Below are 25,793 nucleotides of genomic sequence, written 5' to 3' on the forward strand. Positions count from 1 at the left end.
AGTTCCATGGGAGACTTCTAAGAAGTGGCATCAGTGTCGCAAGCCTTCAGCCAAATGGAGCAACGAAACGCCAACTCGATTGAATTATCCACCGCAGCGCGCTGTCCCCACATCGGGGAACTAATCATATGTGACCCGCGAGCGCTGTTCTGCTTTTCTTCCTTCCCTCAATGAATTATCAGCTGCTCTGTCCCCACATCATAACACCCACAAGCGCTCCTCTGCTCAATCATCCTATGAGTTGCAGGCCGCCGGCGCTAGAAATCTGTCCTGTACTATAAATAATGTTGCCGGGCTGCAAAAATAAACAAAATAAACTTTAACATACCTTCCTACTTTTCCCCGTTGGTCCAAATTCCACCCATCACCGGCCTCACCTGCTTCCTGGGGATGGGAACGTCACAAAGCTGCCAGCCTATCACCGTCAGCAGCGATGTCCCACCTCGGCCAGTGATAGGTTGCCTCCTTAAATGACAGTGTGCTCAGCCTATCACCGGCCGCAGCGATGTCCCGCCCCGGCTGATGATAGGCTGGTGGCTCTGTGACTTTCCCGTCCCAAGGAAACCGCAAGATGATCACAGCGCAGGACAGTGAAGACGGTACCATAGCAACGGGGGAACATAGGCTGGTTAAAGTTTATTTTGTTTATTTGTGCAGCCCGGGAAATGTTATTTGTAGTACAGTACAGATTTCTAGCGCCGGTCTCTCGCAACTGATAGGAGGATGAGCAGAAAAGTGCTCGAAGGTGGCATGATGTGGGGATAGATGTGTGAACAGCGCAGCTGATAATTCATTGGGGGGGGGGGGGTTGGTAGATAAGCGGCGCCCAGGTCACATGGATATGGGGGGGGGGGGGAGTACCGTTAAATACCGTGGAACCGCCATCATTTACAAAAATACTGTGATACACGTTTTTGCTCATACCGCCTAGCTCTAGTTGGAAGGTGTCTCTGATGGCTGAAACCAAACTGTCCACCATGCAGACACGCTGGTTCGGTCCTCTGGATCAGAGGCACAACATGACACCTTATCTTCCAACTCCCCAGGAGAATGGGTGCGGGTGGAGAAACCTTAGAAGAAGGCGAGTCGGACCTGGCACATAGATGTGGAGACCTAGGACGGAGACCAGGAGAGCAACCCCTAGAGCAAGGGTGTCACCAGGATGCCGGGGAGGAGGAGCGGGACCCGTGAGGAGAGCAGCTATCCCGAGCTCGAGGAGAGGAGCCAGAGGATAACACCTTAGGGCACTTGTGAGGATGCCCAAAAGGAGGGTCAGGGGAGTGGGAGCAAGACTCTCTTGAGGGCAGATGCAAGGAAGATTGTTCCAAGGCAGAAATCACAGATCAGGAAACTGCCCAAGTTCGGAAATTGACTGAGAAAGGGAGGAAACCCATTCTGGGGCGGGAGCCGGATCCCCACGCTCCAGTGGAACATCCTGGGCGGAAGTACCAGGAGGGCAGGGGCTTGCAGAGGTGCAGGCTGATTCAACAGAACCACCAGGCATTTTAGTTTTGCAGTCCACACACGTGTAATAAGGGACCAGGGCCGCAATGACCTGTCTGGAGGGATGGTCAGGTCTGGGTTCGGACATAAGTGCAAGCCAAAAAACGACAGCAAAGAAAATGGAGCAGTCTCACCCGGTTTCTGTGTCCCACAGATGGAGAGGAGAAGCAGGCTGCAGCGTGAAGCAGGCATTCTGTCCAGAGAGAGGGGGAAGGTCCAGCATAAGGAGGTCAAACCCGACCAAGCATGTCTCTAAAGGAAGAGGAGAGAGACCCCCAGAATGACCCCTGCTGCGCGCGCACAGTACTGATAGGTTAGTGACCCCCAGTGCGTGCGCTGTGCAGTAATAGGATGGTAGGGAGAAGGGGCCGAACCCCTGCCAAAAAGCCTGGCCAGTGGAGAGTGGGTGGAGCTAAACCTATAATTAGGCCGCAGCCTCAATTAGTGACACCCAACACACCGGATGCCTCACCGTGGAGGTGGCCGAAGAGTATCTGTTGGCCGTGTGCGTGTAGCGCAGCCGACAAAGCAAATCGCTCACTAACTGCCCGCCGTACGCGAAGTGAAAGTAACGGTCGGTCGAGTGCTTACAGCGCAGGGAAGAAGTGCCTGTGAATATACAAAAAACTGCAGAGTTGACGGCACCGGAAACTGAAAGAGCACCCCTGACGGATGGCCGAGCAGGAGAAACAGGTCCCTGCACAGAGAAGGGGTGGGCCCAAAACAGGGGGACTCCGGAAGTTCAGAATCCGAATAAAGATATACCCCAGGAGAAGAAGGGGGTGGGGGGAAATACTCAACCTGTCTCAGAGAAAAAACTTACCAACCGAAGTCTTCAGCCAGCCATTAAACACCTGCATCATGTCGGGTTGAAACAAGAGACGAGCAGGGAAGGTAGGGAGACCTGAACCCAAGGTACAACCCCAGGTGCTGGCCGGTGGAGAGAAGTGGTTGACAGTGCATAACTCGATGCCTGTGCCCCTTCATCGCATATGGGGGAACAGTGAGTGCTATGCTCCTGAGTCCCCACCTAAAAACGGGAAACAAAAATTAGAAAAAATAAACAAACACACTTCCCTGATAAAAAAAATTAAAAAGTAAAAGACCAGGTTTGGAGAACTTCTACAGACACAAAGCTAAAACTGATTAGCTCAGAGTCTGTAGCCAGGGTATATCCTGCCAGGAGGGGCAGACTTTCTTTTGTTGTTTAGTGGCAGCAGCATATACCCCATGCCAATGGAGCTGACCGAGAAATAGCCTTATAGAGATGGAGACAGTACTTTGGTTCATATAGTGTATCTAGGGTACATTCACACTGTCCTCATGGTGCAGTTTTTTGTTAAGTGCCGAGTATCATGGCCTTGGGGGAACATGATGTCATTTATTGTAAAATGCAGATTATTAAGAAAGCACTTGGGAAATTTGAGCTGGTTGAGCCACACTGTCTGACTTGTCTTAATTTATCGTCCACAATAGAGTAACAGTAATGCTAAGTAAACAGTTGTGATGCTGGGTTCACATAGACATCTATTTTTTATGCCATAATTTGTGTATTTTAAATTAAAAAAACACTTTTTTTTTTGATCAATGTTGTCAAAAATTTAGCAATTCTGGGGTTTTATTTTTGTTTATGCCGTTCACCATACGGGATCAGTCATTTTACATTTAATAGTTTGTACATTTCTGCACACAGCAATATCAGGTATGTTTAATTTTATTTATTCAAAACATAAGAAAATGGTATGAATTCAATTTTTATTAAGGAAGGATCTTTTTTAAAAAAAATGTAAAACATTTTTATTAAATTTTTCTAAACACTTTAATTCCCTGTGGGAAATTTTATACTAAATAATGTTGTGCTATTGGACAGCATTGATCATTTAACAGCGCCGTGCTAGAGGAGTCTGCCTAAGGCAGACTATTAGCAGATTAGCCTGTGACCAACATGGAGGCTATCATAGAGCCATTGAAACCAATCAGCATTCCACAGTCACGATGTGGAGGTGGTAATCGGACATGTCACTCCTGTCACATATCTGATATATGTAAGATATGAATTACTACTATCTATCATTGACTTAGTGCCAGCTGCTAAAAAAAAATTTAATAAAAATAAAATAAAAAAAGCAGCCATCACTTAGCATCTTTGCCGCTGTACGTGTCAACTAAGGGTTATAAAAGGGTATTCTGGAATTCAGATGCAGAACCCAGCGGTCAGATAAGTTGTTTTTCACTGGACAACCCCATTTAACTGAAAATAAAGTTGCAGTCAAAGGCAGCCATTTTGGAAGCAATGGAGACATGTCTTACCACCCATTCATAAAAGTGTTCTACACATATACACAGACACACTCTGCTTTCTTCTATCCTTTCTGTCAGTGTCATGTAGGTTACTTCCATCTGCATTTTCCTTTCCCTACATTTATTAGTACAAAGGGAAGAAAAAGAGGCAGTGTTATATGGCAGGGACTAACAAATAATAAATTATACTCATTCTGCAGCAGAGGAATGTTTTTCTTCAGTTTAATGTGTTACTATAAGAGCTATTCACCCAGATGAAGTCTGCAATAAAAATGCATCAGATTTTTCTATAGCCGACAAAGCAATTCCTTCCACGTACCTTCAGAGGGAAACATAGCACTGTATATTTTCCATTGTGGGAATACATGCTGAAAATGCTTCTTATACAGTTTCCAAATTATATGGCTTAAAGAGGTTATCTGACCCTTTAGAAGGCGACGGTCTCTTTCATACACCATCAATATTAGATTGTTAGATAGCAACATTGTAGCAGCATCCTATGTACGGCTTTTTCACCCGCATGCAGTAATCGTGTCTAGCTCCTGTCCCCTCTTGTCTTGAAAGGTATACTTCCATATGTCCGAGACATGCAAGGCAGAAATGAGAACCACGGAGCCCTTATCCCCTTGGAGACGCAGGGTTTTCTTGCACTTTCGTTTTTTCCGCCTTACCTTTTAAAAATCATAACCCTTTCAATTTTGCAGCTAAAAATCCATATGATTGCTTCTTTTTTGCGCCACCAATTCTACTTTGTAATGATAGTCATTTTACCCAAAAATCTAAGGTGAAACGGAAAAAAAAAATCATTGTGCGACAAAATTGAAGAAAAAATGTAGGTCCATACGATTAAAATGATACCCTACTTATGTAGGTTTGATTTTGATGTACTTCTGGAAAAAATCATAACTACATGCAGGAGAATTTATACGTTTAAAATATTCCTCTTCTGACCACTATAACTTTTTTTATTTTTCTGTTGTACGGGGCGGTTTGAGGGCTCATTTTTTGCGCTGTGATCTGAAGTTTTTAGCAATGTTATAGCTCCCATATGTGGCTATAACACTGCACACACTGATCTTTTACATTGATCAATGGTTTCTCATAGGAAACCACTGATCAATGATTCTGCCACTTGACTGCTCATGCCTGGATCTCAGGCACTGAGCAGTCATTTGGCGATCGGACAGCATGGAGGAAGGTAGGGACCCTCCTGCTTTCTTTACAGCTGTTCGGGCTGGCGCGATCTCACAACGGCGATCCCAAACAGCACCCTGAGCTAACAGTCACTGCTTTACTTTCACTTTAGACGCAGCTTTCAACTTTGAACGCCATGTCTAAAGGGTTAATAGCACGCGGCACCGCGATCAATGCCACGTGCTATTAGCCACAGGTCCCGCCAGTTGTTAGAGGCCGGGCCCGACCCGCGTGGCCCCACGTTAAAGACAGGGAGCGGGCCGAGGGCGTATAGGTACGTCCCCAAGGAGTTAAAGGAACACCATAAGAACTTAAAAAGGGGTACTCGACTGGAAAACTTTTTTATTAAAATCAACTGGAGCCAGAAAGTTAAACAGATTTGTAAATTACTTCTATTTAAAAATCTTAATTCTTCCAGTACTTATCAGCTGTTGTATGCTCTAGAGGAAGTTCTTTTCTTTTTAAATTTCCTTTTAGTCTGATCTCAGTGCTCTCTGCTGACACTTCTGTTCATTTTAGGAACTGTGCAGAGTAGGAGCAAATCCCCATAGCAAACCAATGCTGCTCCGGGACAGTTCCTAAAATGGACAGAGGTGTCAGCAGAGAGCACTATGGTCACACAGAAAAGAAATTCAAAATGAAAATAACTTCCTGTGAAGCATATAACAGCTGATAAGTACTGGAAGGATTAAGATTTTATATAGAAGTAATTTACAAATCTGTTTAACTTTCTGGCACCAGTTGATTTTAAAAACAGGGGAGTACCCCTTTAAACACTGTGTAATGCCTTGTGCAGGTCCTAAAGGGGGTGATGCAAAACGCCTCTCTCTAGTATTTGTCATATGTCATACATCCCTCTGGAACTGCGCTAGTTATACCACAGCACCAGTTTACCCTGGCAAGCCGCTTTAGGTGCTCGCTTTAAAAGCGCCCTTCTGCACATTGTCTTTTCCATTACCCATTGACACACACTATGGAGATTTATCAAAACCTGTGTAGAGGAAGAGTGGTGTAGTTGCCCATAAAAGATTGCTTTCCCCCCCCCCCCCATCCATCCCCCCAAAAAATCTAAGCAGCAATCTGATTGGTTGCTATAGGCAACTGCACCATTCTGCCTTTACATGAGTTTTGATAAATCTCCCCCCACATATATCTATATACAGTCATGGCTGTAAATGTTGGCACCCCTGAAATTTTTCTAGAAAATGAAGTATTTCTCACAGAAAAGGATTGCAGTAACACACATTTTGCAATACACATGTTTATTCCCTTTGTGTAGTGGAACTCAACCAAAAAAGGGAGGAAAAAAAAAGCAAATTGGACATAATGTCGCACCAAACTTCAAAAATGGCTGGACAAAATTATTGGCACCCTTAATATTTGGTTGCACACCCTTTGCAAAGAATAACTGAAATCTGTCTCTTCCTATAACCATCAATAAGCTTCTTACACCTCTCAGCCAGAATGTTGGACCACTCTTCCTTTGTAAACTGCTCCAGGTCTCTTATTGGAAGGACACCTTTTCCCGACAGCAATTTTAAGATCTCTCCACAGGTGTTCAATGGGATTTACATCTGGACTCATTGCTGGGCACTTCAGAACCCTCCAGCACTTTGTTGCCATCCATTTCTGGGTGCTTTTTGACGTATGTTTGGGGTCATTATCCAGCTGGAAGATCTCGGACGCAAACCCAGCTTTCTGACACTGGGCTGTACAGTGCGACCCAAAATCCATTGGTAATCCTCAGATTTCATGATGCCTTGCACACATTCAAGGCACCCAGTGCCAGAGGCAGCAAAACAACCCCAAATCATCATTGAACCTCCACCATATTTCACTGTAGGTACTGTGTTCTTTTCTTTGTAGGCCTCATTCCATTTTCAGTAAACAGAATGATGTGTTTACCAAATAGCTCTATCTTGGTCTTATCTGTCCACAAGAAGTTTTCCCAGAAGGATTTTGGCAAAATGTAGTCTTGCTTTTTTATGTCTCTGTGTCAGCAGTGGGGTCCTCCTGGGTCTCCTGCCAAAACGTTTAATTTCCTTTAAATGTCAACGATAGTTCGCGCTGACACTGATGATCCCTGAGCCTGCAGGACCGCTTGAAAATCTTTGGAATTTGTTTGGGGCTGCTTATCCACCATCCAGACTATCCTGCATTGACACCTTTCATCAATTTTTCTATTCTGTCCACGCCGAGAGAGATTAGCTACAGTGCCATGGGTTGCAAACTTCTTGATAATGTTGTGCACTGTGGACAAAGGCAAATCTAGATCTCTGGAGATGGACTTGTATTCTTGAGATTGTAAATTTTTTTTCCACACTTTTGGTTCTCAAGTCCTCAAACAGTTTTCTTCTCTTTCTGTTATCCATGCTTAGTGTGGAGCCCACAGACACACAATGCAAAGACTAAGTGAACTTCTCTCCTTTTTACCTGTTTTCAGGTGTGATTTTTGGAGTTTGGTGTGACATTATGAAAGCAAAATAAGGATCCCTACGGTTCCAGGGCAATAAATCATAAACAACCTTTAAAGGGGTAAATCCCTTGCGGGGACAACCCTTACTAGAAACCCCCCCGGTAAAATCTAATACTTTATTAAATGCCAATACTAAAATACAGTGGTCCCTCAACATACGATGGTAATTCGTTCCAAACGAGCCATCGTTTGTTGAATCCATCGTATGTTGAGGGATTTGTACAATGTAAAAAAGTAAAGTCACACTCAACCGTCCCCGCCGCTCCAGACCACATCCCGCCGCTCCCGATGGTGTCCCCGGGCCTCCGCTGGGCTTTCCTGGTCTTCTCCGGTCCTCTGCTGGGCTCTCCTGGTCTTCTGCGGTCCTCCGCAAGGCCTTACTGGGCCTACGTAGCGACGTCATTACGTAGCTGCGTACGCAGTTCCTATTGGATGACGGGACTGCGTGCGCAGCAACTTATTGACGTCACCGGAGAGGGCCGAGAAGACACCGGAGGACCAGCGCTGGACCCGACGGGCACCCCGGAGGGGTAAGTAATACTTACCGCACCACACGGGGAACATTAAGTTGCTATCCGGCAGCAGCTTAAGCATTTTGCGCTGCCGGATAGCACTTAATGCGATGGCCCTGACATAAAAAAGCATCGTATGTCAATGCTAACATCGACATGCGATGGCCTCTGAGAGGCCATCGTATGTCGATTTGATCATATGTCGGGGCCATCGTATGTCGGGGTCTTACTGTACTAGAAATATGTATACCCTAAAGACATACACTTAAAATTATCAGCGGTATCTAAAGGTCTGGGAGGGAGAGGGTAGCCTCTCCTATTAAGGCTGGGTCCACACTACGTTTTGTCCCATACGGGAGCGCATACGGCAGAGGGGAGCTAAAAGCTCGCACTCCCGTATGTTACCGTATGCGCTCCCGTATGTCATTCATTTCAATGAGCCGACCGGAGTGAAACGTTCGGTCGGCTCATTTTTGCGCCGTATGCGCTTTTACAACCGGACCTAAAACCGTGGTTGACCACAGTTTTAGGTCCGGTTGTAAAAGCGCATACGGCGCAAAAATGAGCCGACCGGACCGAACGTTTCACTCCGGTCGGCTCATTGAAATGAATGACATACGGGAGCGCATACGGTAACATACGGGAGCGCAAGCTTTTAGCTCCCCCCTGCCGTATGCGCTCCCGTATGGGACAAAACGTAGTGTGGACCCAGCCTAACTCTGTTACAATGGACACTTATTTATTGGTGCTATGTGTACTGGGTTCTGTACACGTGTGTGTCAGACTTGTATTATAGTGCTACTAATAAGCTGCCTGTCCGCTGTCTAAAATCATTAGCTAGCCCCCACAACGTTTCGCTGAGCAAGTCAGCTTTGTCAAGGGCTATGGGGCTAAGGTTTTTGAAAAAAGGGTGCCAATAATATTGTCCAGCTCATTTTTGGAGTTTGGTGTGACATTATGTTCAATTTGCTTTTTTTTTCCTCCTTTTTTGGTTTAGTTCCAATACTCACAAAGGGAATAAACATGTGTATAGCAAAACGTGTTACTGCAATCCTTTTCTGTGAGAAATACTTCCTTTTCTAGAAAAATTTCAGGGGGGCCAACATTTACGGCCATGACTGTATATACACATACACCACATGTCACAAGGTATCTGGCATGAAGATGGTTGGAGTTATTGAGTTCACAGTAGCATAAATACAGACACATTTTTCTGTAAGTATCATCAGACTGGCTGTCAGGCCAGGACTTGTGGCCTTTATACAGATGAAAAAATGAATCTATATTATGCCAGTGCTTAACCACTGTCTTTTTGTCATCTTTTCTTTTTTTAAGTGATGCACATATACTTGACTATGTACATGATGTAAAAGAAAAAACAAATCATGATTCTTCAGATAACACCACCACCTTTTATTATTTCACAGTTCAATGCCCATTGTTAAGTGGTGGACAGGTGACTTGCACTATGACCAGTTTGCAGCTATACGACAAGCTACAGAAAACAAGAAGCTTTCATCAGCAGAGACATCGCTTTTGTAATGGCAAACCCCACATGCCCTGTCTTTTTGGAGATGCTGACCTAGTCATCTAACCATCACAATTTTATTCCTATAAAAAAGTTAGATTCTAACTGTGTAGCCATGTTTGTGACTATACAGTAGCATACTTTACGGCAGTATTTCCCAACCAGGGTGCCTCCAGCTGTTGCAAAACTACAACTCGCAGCATGCCCGGACAGCCAACGGCTGTCCGGGCATGCTGGGAGTTGTAGTTTTGCAACAGCTGGAGGCACCCTGGTTGGGAAACACTGCTTTACAGAATAAGATATCATGTGAACAGAGCCTGACCACTGCTGTCAGACGGATAATAAACTGGTGCTTTAAAGGGGATAGGTCTATTCAAACCTTGGCAGTTTTATTCATAGGCCAATGTCCAAAATTATCATTTTAAAACAGCAACTAAAGCCAAAAGTTAAAAAATAAAATAAAATAAAATAAAAAACACACAACTAAATATAGTGTCATGTCATACACTTCATTACGCCTTGCATAACAATGCATACAGATCTTCTTCCATGCTGGGAATGTACTGTACAATATTAGTACATTTTGTGCACCTCTTACCAGTTCATGATACAAGCTATGATGACTGGCATTGCAGAAAGATACATATTCAGTCCGTTTGCTCATGAATCGCCCCACAGAAACAACCCGCGGACTCTCCTTAAAGGGGTACTCCAATGGAAAACTTTTTTTTTTGTGTGTAAATTACTTCTATTTAAAAATCTTAATCCTTCCAGTACTTATCAACTGCTGTATGCTCCAGTGGAAGTTCTTTTCTTTATGAATTTCTTTTCTGTCTGACCACAGTGCTCTGCGCTGAAACCTCTGTCAGTGTTAGGAACTGTCCAGAGCAGGATAGGTTTACTATGGGGATTTGCTACTGCTCTGGACAGTTCCTGGCATGGACAGAGGTGTCAGCAGAGAGCATTGTGCTCAGAGAGAAAAGAAATTCAAAAAGAACTTCCTGTGGAGCATACAGCAGCTGATAAGTACTGGAAGGATTAAGATTTTTAAATAGAAGTAATTTACAAATCTGTATAACTTTTCGGCACCAGTTGATAAAAAAAAAAACAAAAAAAAATAAATAAAATGATTTTCCACCAGAGTACCCCTTCAAGGAATTATAGCTTGCTAAAGCAAAGGACAAGCAGTGACCAACATGCAAATTATTCAACAGGAAAAACAAATTTACATATTTTGAGTCCATCTCAGTAAAAACGCAGAGAGCAGAACTTCAATTCCAGTCTGATTTATTTCCTAAAATCTTGGAAAATAACCTCCCCATTTACCCTTTTTTTTTAAAGAGAAGACTGGAAGGGAGGGACACTGCACCATTAGGCAAAAACTAGCACATGAAACACCCCACAGTTGCTGCAGATGACATCATATGCCCCATTTCCTGCACAGGTTATGTCACAGCTCAACCTTGCTCTTGCTATGCAGAAAGTCCATAGGGGGGGACCCTACTTTTCACAATGTAATATATATGGAAAAAATACATACAATATAGGAGAACAGCAATATGTATGGAGCAAAGGAGCTGGGCAGGGAGCAACCCGAACAACCACTTATTTTATCCTACTGATGGAGGGAGGCCTTCATTGCACTGACCACCTCTGGAAGCAAAGACATAAGTGCCACTTGGGCAGCAAAGCGAGGTATTCCCGCCGCAGACACTGATTCGATGCATACAAGCATATGTTGCTGTCCTTCGGGCCCATGGGAGGCTGCTCCCACAATGCTCAGAGAATACTGGGGAAGCCTAAGGGGTAAACAAGATCAAAAAGGACACAGATCAGTGAATCCTGGTTAGCTCTTCCACAATCTTGATCAGGTCATCCACTGTGGTCTCTCTCTTCATGCCACTGCCGTCGTCAATCTGCAAAATAGTAGTTTGTGTTTAGGAGATGCCAATATCTGAAATCTGTGCTGCAAACACTACAGTACAATCGATTAGTCCTTACCTGTAGATTTGCGACTACCTCCTGCATCTTTGACCGACTGATGTCCAAGAAGCTTTCAATAAGATCTCCATCTATGAACCCAGTTGCAGCTTCAGTCTTTCTTTCTGTATGAAATGACCTCCAGGTAACAAATTATGTTAAGGAAAACCTATTACATAGATGAAAACCTTCAGAGTAAATGCATATCCACATTTGGTGGACTTGCCCACGAGTAAAACGCTTTTGGATACGGGTCTACTATTTTATCCTGTCGGTCACAGGTGTGAACCTTGTGAAATCTCCAGAGTAAGCTCTATTAAATGCCCCAATCCCGAACGTCTCAAAGGGACTTCGCAAACTTATTTCCTACATCTTTCTAGCCGCCAAGATACCTATAGCGACTAATTGGAAATCAGGTTCTGTGCAATTTCAGCTGATACGCCCCAAGCTAAACTGGATAATGGCTAATGACAAACTGACGAGCCTCCTAAATGATTCCCAACAGTCTTTTGGGTGGACTATCTGGGTAACCCTTCGTGAAGTTTCTGCCTTTGCACTTTTCCTCTCTCTCTCCCTTCTCTTTCTCCTTCCGGACCTATCTTCTCTCCCTTGTTTCACTATACGTGTTGTCTTCCCCTGTGTGTCTGTCTTTGTATTGGTCACAACCCGGTGTTCCCGGGCTAATCGGTCGTGACATATATTGATTGATTTAGATAGTCGGGTCTCCTCCAAATAGCTCATCTTGTGACTATTGTTTAATCAGAGGAACCTTTATAAGTATCCCTATTCGGAAGCCACAATTGGCTTGTGACTTGGCGATCCGAGTTTATCGGACTTATGTTTACTGTATTGATAACTTACATATGGGAGTTTACAATCCTTTCCTGTTGGCATAAAGTGCCTTAACTATGTCACATGTATTGTATACTTTATTCTTTACTGAAAATCTTAATAAAAACATTGAAACAGAGTAAATGCATAGTAGACTAATTTGCAGCAGGAAAAACCAGCAAAGAAATGGCACTCCTTACAATAGCAAACAGTACTGGCACTGCAGTGATCAACTATACAAGAATCACATCGAGAAGTGCTCAAGCGGTCCCAACTTCAACATTCAACTTCAACTCGCCAGTCTGCAGTGAAATGTTTAGTGTCTTCACGACACTTCGTAATGACCACAATAAAAAGGATATAAAGAGTGTTCAATCTTTCCCACGCTTTTGATCACTTTGTTGAGTCTGTTCTGAACATCTAGTAGAAGATTGTACCAGCTCTCCGACACTGATGTCACCAGTCCTAACACGCAAGAAGATCAGTTTGAGTGGATGATAAAAATAAAGGGGTACTCTGCCCCTAGACATCTTATCCCCTATCCAAAGGGGACCTCCGCAACCTCCATGCCGCACCTGGCATTCATTTAGAGCATCGGGCTCCACGCCGGAGGCACGTAACTTCACAGCCACGCCCCCTCAATGTAAGTCTATGGGAGGGGGCGTGATGGCAGTCACACCCCCTCCCATAGACTTGCATTGAGGGGGCACGGCCGTGACATCACGAGTGGGGTGGGATTGTGACGTCACGAGTCTCTGCCCCGCATCGCCAGTCATCCGGCACTGAGTGAAGTTAGCTCTGTGTACCGGATTTCTGGGGTGTCGCAGCCGAGATTACGGGGGTCGCCAGTGGCAAAAGCCCCATGATCAGACATCTTATCCCCTATCCTTTGCATAGGGGATAAGATGTCTAGGGGGCGGAGTACCCCTTTAAGCAACAACTATAGAAGTATTGACAGCTTTGGTACCTACCAATCATCCCATTAACTGTGCCAAAGAGCACTGAGCCTTGTGTAGGAGGAGAGGTCTCCCCAAGATTCTGCATGACCAGAGAGCCATGACAGAAAACATTAACAAACTCTCCTAAGTGAAAGAGTCCAACTTCCTGTAAGTGTTGTCTTTCCTCATCTGTAGTGGCAGCACTGGGAATGAAAACACAGAAAGTATGTCTTTGGAGTAGAGTATCCTCCTCTACATCTGATCAATATGTGCGGCATATCATAGAAAAAAATTTAATCCCCAGGCTACTAGTTATAGACTACACTTCTGGCACTACTTACCTGTCTTTTTGGCATACAAATAAGTTAAATGCATTCTCTGCTCCCAAGAAGTTATCATCATCTAGTATCTCCACTGCACTCATCCAGTTGGGGTTAAAATCCCGGGCAATCTGTACAGATAGGGAAAAAATATGCAACAGAAATAAACACAACCTTCAAAAAGGATTATGCAAAGTACATGGCTACATGCAAAGTTCTACGCTTCAAAGAAGGCCAGTTGTTACAAACATCAGGCTACTTACAAACTTTGCATAAATGAACAGAGGTCATGAGAAACTATGGACAAAGGGGCATCTTTTTGTAATACTATAAGTCACACAGACTACTCCTCGCCTTTCCTGCCTCCTGCAATGGTCATTCTCAGTTCACTGGTAAAATCTGTCTTTAGAAAGGCAGAGATAAAGATCAGCTCACTGAGAGATCAGGTTATAGCCGCTATATACAGATATATACCATGGAACCGCCGAAAGTTACAAAAATACCGTGATACACACATTTGGTCATACCGCCCAGCCCTAAGACTAAGTATACATGGTCTAGATTAAGAAGGAATACTGAGTTCACATCTCTAGACCAAGAGAAAACTGCAGGGTACAGTGTGGCTGGAGGGGGCTCTACAGAGAAAAATAAAAGTAGCAAGAGCAGTCATACATATTCTTTTAAGCCACAGAACAGAACAACATGTATATACAGCCCATACTTTTATTCCTACCTTGGACCAGGCGTAATAGAGATGGACATCGGAGGTGAGAATATTTTTTTTTTTGCCAAACAATTGGGGGGGGGGGGGGGGGGGGATTTATCATGATTTGTGTGATGTACATGTTTTTTTACCCTGATTTTCTTACGTTGTATTTGAAGTAACAAAAAGTCTCAGCCTTTAATGAGTTGTGTGCATAAGCATAAGTCATAGTGATGACTGGAAATATTGCGTGGTATAGAATAGGTATAGTTATTTATTATGTTGTCAGAGTTAATGTGCATAAATGTGGTCCATTGCATATAATTTTGCGACGTTTTAGAAAAGTCGCAAATTATAAATCTATGACCACTGCAAAAACTTCTACGGTACACACAAATGCAGTGGTGTGCAAAAATGAGGGGAAAAATTGCAACTTTTTAAAGGGACTAATTTACAAAAAAAAAAAACACCATAATAAATAGCCCCCAATTACTTTGTTGGGACAATATTTCCCTGAACTTAGAGGATCTCTGTTCGTATATACTCATTGAAAAACTTCCTGTGCACGCTCTGGCCTTCTTCAACCTGGTCTTGGAGGCACTAAGTAGGTCTAAAATAGCATCCGATTCAATAGTGTCATAACTTTCTTGAATAGTGTTCTTTCTTTATGTGTGTACACAGATGTGGCTGCTGTGACAAAGGGTGCACTAGAGCAGTTCAGCATTGAGCATACAAGCTACTAGTGTTGGGGTTGTGACTTTTACATACTGGATTAAATATTCACTGGCTTTGTGACTCACAGTTCACACATTTCTTACCTCCTCAAAGTTTCCTTCCATTGGTTTGTAAGCCAGAAGCAGCACTGAACGCATCAAGTCTCCCACCAGGATAAAATCCCCCTTGGTTTTTAAGTATAAGGCCATGATATTGTTGTAATGGTTGCATTCTGTGCGCAGCTCCTTTTCTGCTGTCCATTCATACAGACGGACCTTAGAAAAAAAAAGACAAATGCAGTTGGCTTTATGTACCAGAACAAGAACATAGTTTAGTAAATGTATTATACCCATTTTAGTCATCTAAGTCTTACTGTGCTGTTGATGCTGGCCAATAGCTTTCCATTAAATTCAACCATAGAGTACACAGCTCCCTTAACTTCCTTCTCTGCGACAGTCTGCAGCTTTCCTGTAGAGACCAGCAGTTTATTAGTTCAGTGCTGCACATCTTCAAAATTATTTGCGCTGATAAAGTGGCTATACCATCTTTAACTCCTTTCCACCCCAGGATGTATGCATACGTCCCAGTTGCTGACATGTTTAATCAACTGGACATATGCATATGCCTGGCGATGTGCTGCAGGAGATTGCAGGCGGGACAGTCATATCAATCATGGACGGGGTCCTGCCACAGCTGCCGAGATCGGGATCTCCCCGGTCTCTGCAGCATTAAGCGGGATCCTTTTGGTTGCCATTGCCTCCTGTCTGCCTAGTACAGCAGCCTGTGAGGTCCAGCCATAGGCAGGATCGCACAGGCTGCATGTCAGTGTATATTGACAGTTATACTATGCCGCAGTACAGATGTGCAGCTTAGTATAACCTGCAAAAAGTGAAAAATGCTAAAATATATATATTTTTTTCAGTAAATCAATAAAGTGTAAAAAAAATGTAATAAAATCCTATATCATCACCAAAAGGTGATCGGTTTTGCCACGTTCATTATGACTTGAACAATAAAACAATAATGTTCTTTATCCCGCATGGTGAACGACAAAAAAAAAATAATGCAAATCCAAAACGTGGAGGAAAAAGATGAAAAGGTAGCAAGTATTGCAAAAATGGTACCAATAAAAAGTACAGCTCGCCCTGCAAAAAATAATCCCTAACACAATGGCGTTGGGCGAAAAATAAAAAAAAATTGTGCTTGTCAGAACATGGCAAACAAAAAAAGGGGGGGGGGGGGGGGGGAAGGATTTTGTGAAAAGTTGAAATAACAAACAAAAAGAACAGAAAAATTCCAGGTGCGGTTTCATTAAAGTTATATTTAGTAGTTCTGACATTTCCGCACGTGACAATACCAAGAATACGTTTATTTACATTATTTGAAATATGTGAAAAGGGGGGTGAACTTTTATTTGTGTGTGTGTGTGTGTGTGTGTGTGTGTGTGTGGGGGGGGGGGGGGGGGGTATTCACATTTACAATTCTTTTAACATTTTATTTTTTAGTCCCCATAGTGGAATGCTGCTCCATAGCACTGATCAGTGTTTTCGGCACTCCACTTACACAGGCTGCCCATACATTTTGAGAGCCGCTCCAAAAACACAGAGCACTGTAAGGGACCTTCAGCTGTAGTCTCAGTTGATAAGCCACCCTAACCCAACAACACACAAATTTTAGATTCCCCAATCGACTTTTATTGTGGGATCTAAAGGGTAAATGCCATGCATTGATAATTGATGCCCGCCATTAGCGTTGAGCCCTGGCTGCTTATAACAGCCTTTTCTCACTGACTTCAAAGTAAGATCAGCGCAGGGCAGATGTGTATCCTGTGTCCTCTAGATGTTAAGGAAGCCGCTTTTGTGAGCCTTGTGGATATTCTGGGTGGTCTTGTCAATATAGTACCATTTCATCAGGAAGCCGGTTCTGAGATCAGATGTTAACTTGATGAAAAATTGGAGCCAGCCATGTAATAGGTGGCCGAGCCAAATTCCCCAAAGTAACCTGTTTGTTGTTATCTCTCTGATGGTGCTAATAAAAAAAGTGAATATGTCCAATGAGAAGACGGCTTGGAAAGTGAGACACAGCAAGGAATGGGCAAATGAGCCCATCAGAGTAACAATAGGTTATTGTTCTGATAACAAAAAGGTGCTAAAATACAGTCACCCATTCAAGAGTAGAAAAATGTGTCTTTTCTCACCATCAGAATATTGGAAAACCACAATCCTTCCTTGCTTTGGTTCTGCCTCATCTGGGTACACCATGGCAGTGCCCACAATGAAATAAGTGCTTGGATCCTTTCCCAGCTTACAGGACACTAAGCTGAGTGTGTACTCATTCTGCAGGAACTGATGCGTGTGCAGCACTTTGAAAATAAAGCAAAACAAGAATAAGCCTTGCTACAAATACACAACTAGGAAGGGTTCTTATTAAACTGGCTCAATTCTCTACCTTCAAATGTGTGTTGATCTATGATGAGAAGGTTATGGACCTCTATTTCTTCTCCAAATGAGGTTTCGTGGGGTGATGTGCTCCCCGAAAACAGCTTACTACTGCTCACACTGGAGGAAAGGGCCTAGAAGAAAATAAGATATGTTGAAAGCAAAATATAATGTGGAGCCACTATATTCTACATTCCTATATACTCAAGCGGAGTTTGTTGGTGTATTTATTAGGTATTCTGTTGGCCCTGCAATGAATAATCTATGCAAACAATTAATTTACTACACAGTACATGACTAAGTTAAGACAGCTGACAAGCAATACTCCAACTCCAGAGGTGACCACTAGAGATGAGCAAATTTACAGTAAATTCGATTCGTCACAAACTTCTCGGCTCAGCAGTTGATGACTTTTCCTGCGTAAATTAGTTCAGCCTTCAGGTGCTCCCGTGGGCTGGAAAAGGTGGATACATTCCTAGGAAAGAGTCTCCTAGGACTGTATCCACCTATTCCAGCCCACGGGAGCACCTGAAAGCTGAACTAATTTATGCAGGATAAATCATCAACTGCCGAGCCGAGAAGTTCGTGACGAATCGAATTTACTGTAAATTTGCTCATCTCTAGTGACCACAAAGGAACTAACAGAACAAGTGAAACAAGGTAAATTGCATAGCTTTCTATACAAACAATTTCATAATTTATATTATATATATATTTAATATATATATATATATATATATATATATATATATATATTTAATATATATATATTTTATATATATATTTAATATATATATATATATATATATATATATATAGTGAAAACAGCAGCACTCAAGGAATCTGTGAAAAAAAAGTGTGTGGCTTTATTCAACCATACATATTATATATATATATATATATATATATATATTTATTGTTTATATACACACACACATATGTATGTATACATACATCTAGGAGTTTAAACATTTAGCATTATCTCCCGGCTAGAGATTTAATTAACAACCATAAATATCCCACTAATATGCTTTAGATATATAGTAGGGCTGCACGATATGGAGAAAACCGTGCGACTGTTTATGGGCCTAAATATGGGCCTAAATATTGCGATTTCGATATGCGATGCGATATAATAAACGGTGAAATCTCCCCATTTCACATCCCCCCGCCACATTCTCCCCCCATGGTCACATGTCTCTCCCCCAATAGGTAGCTTTTTGTACTGCAAACACACTGGTTTCTCCAGACACTTTTCAAATCTCCCGATGGATCTTGGAAACCTAGTGTGTTTGCAGCCGAAAAAGACCTTTTCCCATCAGCCAATCACTGGCTTGACACGTGACACCACTTCGGCCAGTGATTGGCTGAAAAGGGAAAGGTCCTTGTATGGAGAAGAGAGGAGACACCGGACCGCACGGAGGGGAACGGCATCTGCAGAGACTAGGAGTAGGTGAGCAGAAGGTTTTTTTTTGTTTCTTCCTGCACTTCTTACTTAGCACAGTGTTTCTCTACCAGGGTGCCTCAAGCTGTTGTGAAACTACAACTCCCAGCATGCCCTGACAGCCTTTGGCTGTCCGGGCATGCTGGGAGTTCTAGTTTTGCAACAGCTTGAGGCACCCTGGTCGGCAAACACTGACTTATTAAAAAGGAGATTTTTGTGCTTACCGTAAAATCTCTTTCTGGAAGGATCCATTGGGGGACACAGACCATGGGTGTATGCTGCTGTCTCTAGGAGGCTTGAAACTATGGCAACAGAAAAGTCGACTCCTCCCAGCAGGATATACCCGCCTCCAGGTCACTGAGCTAATCAGTTTTAGTCCCAGAGCAATAGGAGAGGACCGACAGGTCAAGAGAAAGACCAAGAACTGTCCGAGAACCAGAAGAAAAAATAACTGAATACTCCCTCGGACAGATAACCGAAAAGGGCGGGAGCTGTGTCCCCCAATGGATCCTTCGAGAAAGAGATTTAACGGTAAGCACAAAATCTCCTTTTCTCTATCGGCTCCATTGGGGGACACAGACCATGGGACGTACCAAAGCCGTCCCTTGGGTGGGCAGAGAACAGTCAGGCATGCTGGGAGTTGTAGTAAAAAAGTTAGATTCTAACTGTGTAGCCATGTTTGTGACTATACAGTAGCATACTTTACGGCAGTATTTCCCAACCAGGGTGCCTCCAGCTGTTGTAAAACTACAACTCACAGCATGCCCGGACAGCCAACAGCTGTCCGGGCATGCTGGGAGTTGTAGTTTTGCAACAGCTGGAGGCACCCTGGTTGGGAAACACTGCTTAACAGAATAAGATATCATGTGAACAGAGCCTGACCACTGCTGTCAGACGGATAATAAACTGGTGCTGTAAAGGGGATAGGTCTATTCAAACCTTGGCAGTTTTATTCATAGGCCAATTTCCTAAATTATAATTTTAAAACAGCAACTAAAGCCAAAAGTAAAAAAAATAAAAATAAACACACAACTAAATATAGTGTCATGTCATACACTTCATTACGCCTTGCATAACAATGCATACAGATCTTCTTCCATGCTGGGAATGTACTGTACAATATTAGTACATTTTGTGCACCTCTTACCAGTTCATGATACAAGCTATGATGACTGGCATTGCAGAAAGATACATATTCAGTCAGTTTGCTCATGAATCGCCCCACAGAAACAACCCGCAGACTCTCCTTAAAGGGGTACTCCAGTGGAAAACTTTTTTTTTTGTGTGTAAATTACTTCTATTTAAAAATCTTAATCCTTCCAGTACTTATCAGCTGCTGTATGCTCCAGTGGAAGCTCTTTTCTTTTTTAATTTATTTTCTGTCTGACCACAGTGCTCTCTGCTGACACCTCTGTCAGTGTTAGGAACTCTCCAGAGCAGGATAGGTTTGCTATGGGGATTTGCTACTGCTCTGGACAGTTCCTGGCATGGACAGAGGTGTCAACAGAGAGCATTGTGCTCAGACAGAAAATAAATTCAAAAGAAAAGAACTTCCTGTGGAGCATATAGCAGCTGATAAGTACCGGGAGGATTAAGAAGTAATTTACAAATCTGTATAACTTTCCGGCACCAGTTGATTAAAAAAAAAAAAAATGATTTTCCACCAGAGTACCCCTTCAACGAATTATAGCTTGCTAAAGCAAAGGACAAGCAGTGACCAACATGCAAATTATTCAACAGGAAAAACAAATTTACATATTCTGAGTCCATCTCAGTAAAAACGCAGAGAGCAGAATTTCAATTCCAGTCTGATTTATTTCCTAAAATCTTGGAAAATAACCTCCCCATTTACCCCTTTTTTTATTTTTTTAAAGAGAAGACTGGAAGGGAGGGACACTGCACCATTAGGCAAAAACTAGCACATGAAACACCCCACAGTTGCTGCAGATGACATCATATGCCCCATTTCCTGCACAGGTTATGTCACAGCTCAACCTTGCTCTTGCTATGCAGAAAGTCCATAGGGGGGGACCCTACTTTTCACAATGTAATATATATGGAAAAAATACATACAATATAGGAGAACAGCAATATGTATGAAACTCCCCTTGATCCATGGACGCCACCACCGAACGGAGAGCTTCCATACGGAAATGACGGATTAGAAGATGTTGGTTGAGACGCTTGAGATCCAACATTGGCCGCACAGAACCGACCTTTCTTGGGTACCACGAAAAGATTGGAATAAAAACCCCGAAACCGTTCCCCGGAAGGAACAGGGACAATGACCCCCTGGATAAGAAGGGACTGAAGAGCCTCCCCGAAATTCCCTCGCTAGTGAAGGAGACCGGGGGGCCCGATCCCTCGGAAGGGAGGCAAATTCTATCAGGTATCCGTTTGACACCACGTCCCTGACCCAGGAGTCCTGAATGTGCGCGGTCCAGACGTCTTGAAAGAACAAGAGACAAACTCCCACCCGAGAAAAATCTGCCGGTGGGGGCATCCCTTCATGTAAAGGTTGGTTTGCGGGTTCCCGATTTGGCCGCCAAAAGGCCGGAACGGTTGTCCGACTTCCAAGAGGGGCGCGCCCGGAAGGCAGGAACCTTTTTGTCCCGCGCAGGCGCCTGCCCAGACCCTTTATTGGAACCAAAAGTCCGAAAGGACCGGAAAGAAGAGAACTTACTACGGGAAGAAGTGCTAGCCTTGTTTTGGGGCAGTAAGGAACTCTTGCCTCTGAGATAATCTCATCAAGGCGCTTGCCAAAAAGCAGAGGAACCGGTAAACGGGATTTCAGTGAGAGATTTCTTGGAGGCGGCATCCGCGTTCCATGCCTTAAGCCATATGGAGCGACGGAGGGCTACCAGGTTCCCAGTGCCAGAGGCAGCACAGCGGGCCGACTACATGGAAGCAGAACACAAAAAATCTCCGGCTTTAGAACATTGAAGATCTAGAGCCGACAATTCCTCCGTAGGGGATCCTGAAAGAATACCCTGACTGAGTTGGGAATACCAAACCGAAAGGGCCTTCGACACCCAGGCAGAAGCGAAGGCAGGAAGCTGGGCGGAAGCCGCTGCTGCGAAGGCATACTTCGCTAAGGTCTCTACCTTCTTGTCTGCCGGATCCTTGAAGGCAGCCGCATCCGCCAGCGACAGCGTGGTAGCCTTCGAGAGGCGAAAACCGGTGGTCAACCGATGGGGGGGGGGGGTCCACTTAGAGACGAGGTCCTTGGCTAATGGATACCGCGCTTGAATTTTCTTAGAACCCTGAAACTTCCTGTCAGGATGCCTCCAGGCCAATTCCAGAATGGTGTCAAATTCCAGCTGAACTCCTTGGGTGCCGGTCGGGCACGATGAAAGGAAACTTCTGGAGCAACGTCCGAAGTTTCTGGGTCCTCTAGATGAAAGGTGTCTCTTATGGCCGAAACCAATGAGTTCACCGTGTCCACTGTGTCCGATCGGTCCTCTGAATCGGATGCCGAATCGGAAATCTTGTCCGCAAGTTCTCCAGGAGAGTGTGAACGAGTGGAGGCAGCCCTGGAGGAGGGAGACTCCGACCGGGTGCACGGCTCTGGAGAGCCAGAGCGGCAACCACGGGAACGTCCTCTGGAAGAATGACGTTTGTTGCCAGAAGGAGCTGTGAGGCGAGACCTACGAGGGGATCGCCCGTGTCTACCAGAAGACCCAGGGGAAGAGTCAGAGGAGACACCTCTAGAACGCTTGAGAGCATGAAGCATAGGGAGAGGGGGAGCGGGTCCCTCTAGAGGGTCGGTGCAAGGTGGACCTCTCCAAGGCAGTCACCACAGAACGAGAGACCTGAGCCAAATCGGATATGGACTGGGAGAGGGAAGAAACTCAGGTTGGAGGGGGCGGCCGAAACCACCGAGTCTGCTAAAGCATCCAGGGCAGAAATGGCAGGGGGGTCTGGAGGAGCAGTGGAGCAGGCAGAACAAATGGGGTCAGCAGAACCTGGCATTTTTGAATTACAGCTTTTACAGGTGTAATGAGTAATAAATACTCCAGTTAACTGTTAAGAGGGAGGAACAGTTCTGGGAACGGACATAGTAAAAACTGAACAATCTCACCCAAGCCTGTGTCCCCAGGGCAGCTGCTGTGAGGAGAACTGCACATAAAGTCAGTCAGAAAGAGAGAGAGCGAGAGAGAGAGAGAGAGAGAGAGGGGGAGAGAGAGAGAGACACGCCGGGCAATAGCAAGAGGGCCGTGCTAGGTGCAAGTGCTCTGCTGATTGGCCCTTGCAGCTCCCATACACGCGCATAGCGCCGATTGGTGGCCAGTTCGTGCCCCTGTAGAAGCTCCGGCGGCCTGGGTGGGCGGAGCTAATGTACCCCGACCGCCGAACACAATGTGAGTAATAATGGCGCCCGCTCCCGGCCCCGAGCGCTTGTGAGAAAACATATGCGCCCAGAGGGAACGGAGCAGGCGAGTGCGCCACCGGCAGCCGCCAAAACGAAACTAAAATGAAAGTAAAACGAGCGCAATGCACTCGTAGAGAAAGTTATAACTGTGCCCCATAAACACACTGACTGCTCAGAAATACTGCTCCCCATCCATAAGATAATAAAGGTGCCCCCCATGCAGAGAGGAAGAGGGAAAAACCCCATGTCCATCCCCATCCACAAACTGCTCAATTATGAGCTAGTGGTGCCAAAACTGGGGGACTCCAGATATTGCCAGTCCGGACCTAAGGGAGAAGGGAAAAAATACTTACCTTAGCCTGAAGAACTTACCTCTAGAAATCTTCAGAATGTAGTCTTCAGTCAGCATTGTCACCTGCAGCAAGCCAAGCTCAAAGCGAGGCGAACAGGGAGGTAGGGGGGACCCGGACCCATGAGGTCAACCCCAAGCGCTGACCGTTGGCGAGAGGGGGTTAACAGTAAATACCAGATGCCTGCCCCCTCTATCGCAAAAGGGGAAACAGTGAACCTCAGTTCCTGAGTCCCCAACTGAAAACAGAAAGAAAAAGGAATAAGAGAACGAACACATTCCCTAACTAGGAAAAATAAAAATAAAAGACCTGGTCTGAGGAGAACCCCAGACCATGTCTACCTCCTTAGACACTAAGCTAAAACCGATTAGCTCAGTGACCTGGAGGCGAGTATATCCTGCTGGGAGGAGCTGACTTTTCTGTTGCCATAGTGTCAAGCCTCCTAGAGAAAGCAGCCAGAACAGATGATCGAAAATTTTCCCAGGTGGCCATATCGCAATTAGCAAAAATCGCGATGCGATTGTTTTTCCGATATATCGTGCAGCCCTAATGTATAGATATTTTAACATGATCTAAGAAAAAGTCCACTGCTGGTAACCTTTCTACTAACCTGGGTACTGGCACTAGGTCGGAGAGGAGAGCTGCCCCCACTAGCATCTTGCACCTCAGTTCGGCTGGAGAGCACCCCAAAACATTGAGACACTTCCTGATAGCAAATCTTCCTGCAATACACAAGACAATAAAAACCTAAGAGCCTGAACATTTACATCATCTCTTATCAGTCAATATGAGAAATGAACAAATCCAGTTCAACGCTCTTCTTGCTGCAAAACCCACCTAGGAGACTCATATAGCGGTACAGTTCTGATGTGAAGCTTTTGTATTTCATCAATAGTTCCAATTGTCAGGGTGCTGTTATTAGCTAGGGCCAAACTGTAAATGAGAAAGTGGTTAACACAGTAGGAACAATAAACCGTTCACACAAATAAATAAAACTAATATTTTTTCCTATCCTACAATGTAACTAAAAGTACAACTTGCCTATCAGGATAACCTTCAGAGTTCAGGGGGCACATGTAGTTGACCTCTTTCAAGTTCACGTTGGAGAAGACTAGCTTATGGTTGCTGCTGTAGATGACTGTAGGCCGGTCAGAACAAGCAAATACATTAGTGGTAGACAGAGATCGGAAAGTCCTCAAAACAGTGGGCTGTGTCCCTAGGGTCACCTTCTTTCTGTCACTCAAGAGACCTGAGAAGTGAAAGACACAGAAATCCAATAAGCTGAATAATTCCACATATGTTCACAAGAAAAACCCATATACAAGCTGGAACCACACAGAACGATTTTACAGCATTTTATTTGACTTTTTTGTGGCAATATTCCCAGAAAATGATTTTACTGTAGCGGAATACAGAATTCGGCTGGGCGCTCACACTGTATTTTGGCCAGTATAGGTTCCTTATTTTGGAGCTCATTTCCATTAGTTTTTTAAGCAAAACCAGGAGTGAAACCAACACAGAAAAAAATATATGTATAATGGAAGGATTTGCACAGGTTTTAAACCCACACCCAATTTTATACACACCTACTTTATAAAATCTCATCCACATGCACTAGTGAGGATTTTAAAAAGGATTACCCAACCTGCAAAAATAGATGGTCATAAATAGAACAAATCTAACCACTGCCACCTTCACTAATAGGAACTGCAGCATTAATGCAAGCACCAAAGTCTCAAACATTTACTTGTAATAGTCCCTGCATTGCTGTACTATTAGTTACTATGGTGCAAGAGATGTCATATTCAAGTGAACATAACGCTGCAGTATCCTGTATCACCAATACAAATCGTATGGTGATAAAAGTATGAGTGCTAGTAAGCCCTCAAGGGGCTGCAGCACCACAGCCTCTTCAAAGAGATAATTGTCAGGGGCCATGCGTTGCACCCCCACAGATCTTATATTGATGGCCTATCTGGAGAGCAACCCCTTTCAAATGCACATCAGTTAAAGAGTACCTGTCACCAAATAAACCTCTCTCTATCGGCTCCATTGGGGGACACAGACCATGGGTGTATGCTGCTGTCTCTAGGAGGTATGACACTATGGCAACAAAAAAGTTGGCTCCTCCCAGAAGGATATACCCGCCTCCAGGCCCTGAGCTAATCAGTTTTAGCTTAGTGTCTGAA

At 44.2% G+C, this 25,793-nt stretch overlaps 1 protein-coding gene across 1 annotated transcript in view; it reads right to left on the minus strand.

The window, feature by feature from the left end:
- Positions 1-9,375: 9,375 nt before the first annotated feature.
- Positions 9,376-25,793, minus strand: part of DDB1 (damage specific DNA binding protein 1) — a 50,112-nt gene continuing 33,694 nt past the window's right edge. Inside the window, exons 15-26 of the mRNA XM_056526751.1 lie at positions 24,646-24,853; positions 24,442-24,537; positions 24,215-24,326; positions 17,449-17,572; positions 17,198-17,362; positions 15,374-15,468; positions 15,105-15,275; positions 13,605-13,714; positions 13,297-13,466; positions 12,688-12,790; positions 11,516-11,639; positions 9,376-11,430 (exon numbers count right to left, since the gene is read on the minus strand). Coding sequence (XP_056382726.1) covers positions 11,347-11,430; positions 11,516-11,639; positions 12,688-12,790; positions 13,297-13,466; positions 13,605-13,714; positions 15,105-15,275; positions 15,374-15,468; positions 17,198-17,362; positions 17,449-17,572; positions 24,215-24,326; positions 24,442-24,537; positions 24,646-24,853 — 1,562 coding nt within the window. The 3' untranslated portion in view covers positions 9,376-11,346. The remainder of the gene's footprint in view (positions 11,431-11,515; positions 11,640-12,687; positions 12,791-13,296; positions 13,467-13,604; positions 13,715-15,104; positions 15,276-15,373; positions 15,469-17,197; positions 17,363-17,448; positions 17,573-24,214; positions 24,327-24,441; positions 24,538-24,645; positions 24,854-25,793) is intronic.

Source organism: Hyla sarda, chromosome 6, assembly GCF_029499605.1.
Source record: "Hyla sarda isolate aHylSar1 chromosome 6, aHylSar1.hap1, whole genome shotgun sequence".
NCBI classification, from domain to species: Eukaryota; Metazoa; Chordata; class Amphibia; order Anura; family Hylidae; genus Hyla; species Hyla sarda.